The following is a 6,727-nucleotide window of genomic DNA, read 5'->3' as shown; positions in this document are numbered from 1 at the left end:
AAAAAGGTAACTAATTTACTTAATTGCAAACAAATAATCAAAGAAGTCAAGTTATAATTTTACCAAATATAGTTTTTTTTTAATTTCCCTAATTGCCTAAATAACAGAGACTTATTTTTCTGTATAAAAATTTACTAGTAATCATAAAATCAATAGTTAAAATCACTTTTTTCTGGGTCTTCCACACATACATGTGAAAATTTCGAAACAAATCCTTTTTTTCTAAAGTAGATAAACATTAACTGATAATAATTTATAACAATTTTTTTATTTGTGAAACTGGAAAAATTTACTTATTTGTGAATAAATAATCACAGAAGGCAAAATACAGGCTGCGCCAGAACTCGCACCCCAGAGAAAAATTTCAAGTAAGATAAGATACCAGGAACATGAAAAAAATTCTAACTGTCAAAAATTTTTGAGATTTATTTTTGACATTTGACATTTTTTTTTATGTCTAGTTAATGATACTAATGATCTTGTATAATTTTTTTTTATTATTATTTAGTAAAGATACAAAACTTTTGCCAATAAAGGCCAGAAATAACATTAAACAGAGACAGCTTCCTTCTTTCCTCTTCTAATAACCTGTGGCAAAAAAACTTGGAAAATAATTTTTTCAACAGAAATAAATAAAGTGCAAAATTTAAACTCTCATAACTTCGAAATTTTTATAGATAGAATTTTTTAACATTTTAGCATTAACTGTATAATGTTTTATCGGCAAATGTCGCAAAAGTGAACACTTTTATGACCAAATATCATACAAAAAAGTTTTACTTTCAGTCATGGAGTAAAAATTCTATTTTTGCGCTAAATCATTTTTATTTTACCATGACATTTACCAATGTTGTTTCTTTCTCTGTTTTATTAGTTTCTGAAGAGGTACATTATAGCATTTGACATTTTGCACTACTAACTGTATCAATAAATACTTTCAAAAATTTCAATAAAAATTCCAATAGTGACGCGTGACGTTTGTTATGTTTTCATTGCAAAGCGTCCTGATTATTTTGTTCATTTACTTGCTAATTAACTGTTACTCTTTACTCTCATTTTGAGTACGTTTGCGAATAAAATAGTACGTGTTATTCGAAGTTTACGTGGCTCAGATGAACTTTTTGCCTCACTACGTTCGGTAAAATAAACGTTAAGCTTCATCACATCACTTTTACTCCTAACAACATAATGGACTATTATGTTGCAAAACACACAATTTTCGTTTTTTTTTATTTAATTTTGATGTTTCAGTCCGAAAAAATTAAGTTAACAATCAAATTTTTTTTTCATCGCTTAATTAAAAATTTCGTAATAATTTTTTTTATTTTGAAATGATAAAAACTATTAATCATAAATAATCAATTGCAGAGATAAAACTTTTACTTTTTTAATTATCAACATATTTAAGTAAAAATATTCTATGTGTTAAAATTTCTATTTAGTTTTAAACTAAAATAATATGTTAATGTTTCGGTAAACACTATTTGAATTCGACGCTGATAATACAGCTTGTGGACCAATATTCACTCTACAAATTATGGTAATATCATAATTTATTGCATGAATTTGGAAACGGTTCAAAATATTGAGTAATTAACTAAGAAGTAAAAAACCGCACAACATCCCCGTTTTAGCATTACTCAATATTTCAAAACTTGGATACAAAACCTAACTAGGACATTACCCTGTGATTGCAATCGCCTTTTTACCACTATACAACCGCCGGTTCTCCCTCATAGCCCTCATCTGGACTCTCCGTCATCGTTTCATTCCCACCTTCATTGGAATCAATCTTCTCATCTTCGGTTTGCGCTCCGACGCAGCGTTTGATAACTGCGCTCGACGGCTCATAAACCGCCTCATTGGGATTATTATTAACCATATGTAGATTAGCGGGGACACAAACCGGCCATTGGATCGAACAACACGGAGCGACATCATTTGGCGGGACTGGATACCCATCAGCCGTGTATCGGACATCGGAATGGTAATGATCATAGGCTAAAAATTCGGCTTCTTGCGAGTATCTCATCGGTCTTGATTGTCGTTTGGGCCGATTTGGCAAAGTTCGGTAATAATTCGTGGGGAGTTTGGGAAGGCCATAGTCGAGGGGGTAGCCTTCGGAGTCGAGCCATCGATGGTTGATAAGGTCGGGGTTTTGGTCCTGGAAGAGAGTTGGACTCTGATTAGCCACCGGGTGATCCTCGCAGACGTAAAACGTCTCCTCTTCGGGATTGGGTTTGGGGTGAGTGTCCTCATCGGGGGCTTTCTCATCCAAGGGTTCTTTCCGGCGTTTGCATCTCAGGATCGATATGATAATACCGGAGATTATTAGGAGGGCTAAAACGACAGCTCCGATCGCCGCCGCTAGGAGACATTCGAAAGGAAACTCAACGATAATTACAATCGGATCTTCTTTAATAATTATCTTGATTGTAAAATTCGATTGCGATGTTCCAGCGGCGTTTTCAGCGTTACAGATAAATGTACCATTGTCTTCCGAGTTGGCGTTATAGATGAACAGTTCACTGCGCTTGTTCTCCGCGCCCTCCTCGACGAAGTAAATCAAGTGGATTCCCGGGGACACGATGGTATTGTTCTGGAGGATCTGTCCGCGGAACCACCACGAAACGGAAGCTTCCGGGATGGAATGCACGTGGCATTGCAGAGATACGTTCTTGCCTTCGGCCAATTCGAGATAAAACGTCGTGGGGGATACGTCAGGGAGACAAGCGAGTTCCGAGACCGGTATCGATTTAATAACCCGGGACGAGAGTCGCGGAGGGCCAACACAAGTCGGCTCCTCGGAGATGGGCACATTGGACCTCCCCAACCACGTGTGCAACTCCTTAATGTGGCAATCGCACTCCCAGGGGTTCCCCCGCAACTCCACACCCTTCAAATTCCGCGGTAATTCCCCCCGAAGCGTCCTCAAACTATTATCTTCCAGAAGTAGCCACTCCAAGCTGTGCAAACCTTCAAAAGCCCCATCTTCAATCTCCGCAATTTTGCATTTATCAAGCTCGAGTGTGCTGAGATACGATAAATGATTGAAAGCCAGTCGGTTTAAAACCGTTAAAGGGTTCGAACTTAAAGTTAGACGCATTAAAGAAGGACAGTCCACAAACGAACTCGTAGGCACCGTCTCGAGCAAATTCCGAGAGAGATCAAGCTCGACCAAGTTTGACAAACCCTTGAAAGTTTTCTCGTTTATTATTTTTATTTGACAATTGGACAAGTAAATGCGCTGCAAGTTAATCAGTTGTTTGTTACTGAATAGCTCGCGACGGAGATTGCTGAGGAAGTTGCCGGAGAAATCCAGGACTTGAGTACCCGGATCCAAACCGTCGGGGATGTCGGGGAGACTTTTACCGGAACAAATCACTGTTTGCTTGCCATTCTTCCACTTGCAGGAACAAGACACGGGGCAAGAGCTGCTGCTTTCGACGAGGACTCCAAGCAAGACCAAACAATAAACCCACATTTTCCATCACTCGATCCTGAAACAAATTCAACATTTAGTTTTTTCCAACTCTTTCCATTTAAGATATTTTTACCCTACAACGGAATTACATTGCGGCTATACAAGGTGTTAAAAAAAGATTGTAAAATATTTAAGATGGTATTAGTATGGACCAAAATAAACAAAAATTTCAATGAACATGGGTCCGCAAAGTAACCGTTTTATTTTAAAATCTTTTTTAACACCCTGTATAACAGCAATGTACGAACCTAACCACGGTTATGTTAGATTCAGCTTAAACAGGGTGTTCGGTCCAAGTCGCCCCGGCCGATAACACCTAAACTTACTTTTTTTTTCAAAAACTAATTTTTCAAATAATACTATTTAGTCCTTGTTTTCTTAGTAAATGCATCAAATTTTTTTGGTACATCCGGTGTAGCCGGAAATGCTACCAAATTTAGTTTTTCAAGTGGAACACCTATGGTTTAATTGTTAGTTTGACAAAGCCTAAATCTTATTGAGATCTTTAATAATGAAGTGTATTTTAAGTGCAATAAAAATAGAGCGGAAGCTGAAAGACGGTATAGACAAAACTACTCAAATAGAGTTTACCCAAATCGTTGAAAATTTAGTCGAATTGAAAAACAACTGAGACAAACAGGTTCGCTTTTTAAAACTATAAATCCTGTGGTTCTTTGTGAAGAACAAGAAAATATAAATCTGAATGTTTTGTTATCAGTCGAAAAAAATCCAAGAGTTTCCATAAGAGAACTCGCTCATCAACTGACAAATTAGATTTGTCAAACCAACAATTAAACTGTATCCAAGCATTTTTTATTCACACCTTTCCTTTAAAATAAAAAATCCGACTATGCGACCAATTTCCTTATAAAATTCTAAGATTTAAGATGTTTTTTGATTGCATTGTGTTACGCAAAATGTAATAAATAGTGGTTTACAGTATTTTTCATGTCAATTATTATTGTTTGGAGAAAAAAACTAGGTGTTCTATTTGAAAAACTAAATTTGGTAGCATTTTCGGTAACACCGAATGTGCTAAAAAAATTTGATACATTTATTAAGAAAGCCAAGAATGAATATTGTTACTTAAATCTTTACTTTTTGAAAAAAATAAGTAAGTTTAGGTGTTATCAGCCGGGGCGACTTGGACCGTACATCCTGTATAACATTGTCTATATAACAAGTATAGATTTAGCGTACATAACAAAGGTAATACAACAGATACCTAACCGTTGTCTTTGTTATGCAATATAGCGTATGTTAGATGTTACTTCTATCTCGGTTATCTAACCATGATTATGCATGGCGTATATAGTAAGAGTTATATAACGGATATATAACCCTTATATTTGTTACAAAAAATAACGTTTGTTCAGTTCAGTTCAGTTCAGTTTGTATATTATCAGAATTATATTATTCAGTTTTTATGGTTACCTACCAGGGTTATGTCTGACGTATCTAGCTACGGTTTTATAACAGATATATATATAACCGTTATGTTTCTTATAAAATTTGACTCATGCTTTATCCAGTTTAAATATCAGTTTATTACCTTTTTTTGTATTGTATTGTAAATGTAAAATAATGTTTATTTTATGGTGTATTTCTTTTTTACATAAGTTTTTTGCAAGAGTCGCTACCAAAAAGTTTTCTAGAACTCTTTTCGAGAAAATCAACAAAAGGGATCAAAAAATATAAAGTATTTTTTTCTATGAATATTAATTTCTAATAAATTTTATGATCTACAATAAATCTAAATTTTTATAAAAAATTTGTGATAATGGTTATATAATCACGCGTATATAAAAGTTATATAACAAAATATAACTGCAATAAAGGAGATAATATACCCAAAAAATAATCTTGCGTATATAAAGTTTCGATAACTAAATATAACCGAAATATAAGCGAAATGTTAAGGAAGCAAAATATAACCACGAGTATATATTAATTATATAACATTTCCCTTTAAACCTAACCCTGTTTATACAACAATTATCTAAAAAAGGCGTCACATTTTCGAGTCAAAGGTTGTATTGAATGGTTATATAACCGTTATATAACTGTGTTACTAGAGATAATATCTATTTAAGACTCATGAAACGCAATATAAGCAAAATCTTAAGGAAGCTATATAAGCGAAATATAACCACGAGTATACAGGTGCGCCAAAACTTGCGCCCCAGAAAAAAATGCCATATAAAGTAAAATACCAGGAACATAGAAAAAATGTTAAAAAAATTTTATCTATAAAAATTTCGAAGTTATAAGAGTTTAAATTTAAAACTCTTTCTATGTCTGTTGGAAAAATGATTTTCAAAGTTTTTTTACTCCTATTATAAGAGGAAACAAGAAAGCTGTATCTTAAATTGTAATTCTGTTCAATGTTATTTGTGGCTTTTATTGGCAAAACTTTTGTACCCTTACTAAAAAATTGTAAAAAAACATATACAAGAATAAATATACATAAAAAAATGTCAAATTTTTTTGACAGATAGAATTTTTTCCTAGTTCCTGGTATCTGATCTTATATGAAATTTTTCTTTGGAGCGTGAGTTCTGGCGCACCTTATATAACATTTCCCTTTGAACCTAACCCTGTTTATATAACAATTATCTAAAAAAGGCGTCACATTTTTGAGCCACCGGTTATATTCAATGGTTACATAACCGTTATATAACTCTATTACTAGAGTATATCTATTTGGGAACGATAAAGTGTTATTTTTGAAACGATTTTTGCATTATTGAGAGCGACACCAACTTCGATCGCGGCGTAAAAACGAAATAGTTTTCATATTTTACTCGTCTGTGTTTTATTGTGTTGGAAATAATTCAATACGTTCCGTTTTAAATTGAAACGGGAATAAAATATTGTTTCAATTTTGTGTACGATTTGCAAGATGTTTTGACGTGTGTTTGTTTAGAATAAGCAAATATTTGCGATGCTCTAGATGAAAATTGTTGGTGTTTAGCGCGAGAAAACTGGGTCGAATTTTGTAATTTTTTCTCTGCCCTAACAATGGGTTGGAATTGATCGAAGCTGACCGGTGTAGGGGAGCATTTCCAATTCAAACGATGTCTGGTTCAATGAATGACCACACAACAGAGAATGATTGCGTTTGGGCGCGTTTTCTACATTTATTTTCGTTTGTTTAGTACACTAACTGTATTTTTTATCGAAAGGTGGATAATTTTGAGTTTATTAAGTAAAAGGAGCACGCAGTGTGACGTTTTAGGGTTT

The 6,727-nt window shown here is 34.0% G+C and overlaps 1 protein-coding gene across 1 annotated transcript in view; it reads right to left on the bottom strand.

Moving 5' to 3' along the window:
- Positions 1–701: 701 nt before the first annotated feature.
- LOC123005331 (leucine-rich repeat-containing protein 24-like) overlaps positions 702–6,727 on the bottom strand; it is a 38,396-nt gene continuing 32,370 nt past the window's right edge. The window contains exon 2 of the mRNA XM_044399020.1: positions 702–3,500. Within this exon, the coding sequence (XP_044254955.1) occupies positions 1,712–3,484 (1,773 nt within the window). The 5' untranslated portion in view covers positions 3,485–3,500 and the 3' untranslated portion in view covers positions 702–1,711. The remainder of the gene's footprint in view (positions 3,501–6,727) is intronic.

The sequence above is a fragment of the Tribolium madens genome, unplaced genomic scaffold, assembly GCF_015345945.1.
Source record: "Tribolium madens isolate multiple individuals breed KSU strain unplaced genomic scaffold, Tmad_KSU_1.1 Scaffold_20;HRSCAF=117;Tcas5.2_LG4, whole genome shotgun sequence".
In the NCBI taxonomy this organism is placed as follows: domain Eukaryota; kingdom Metazoa; phylum Arthropoda; class Insecta; order Coleoptera; family Tenebrionidae; genus Tribolium; species Tribolium madens.
The sequence above is the reverse complement of the archived record's forward strand: the minus strand, read 5'-3'. Positions and strand labels throughout refer to the sequence as shown.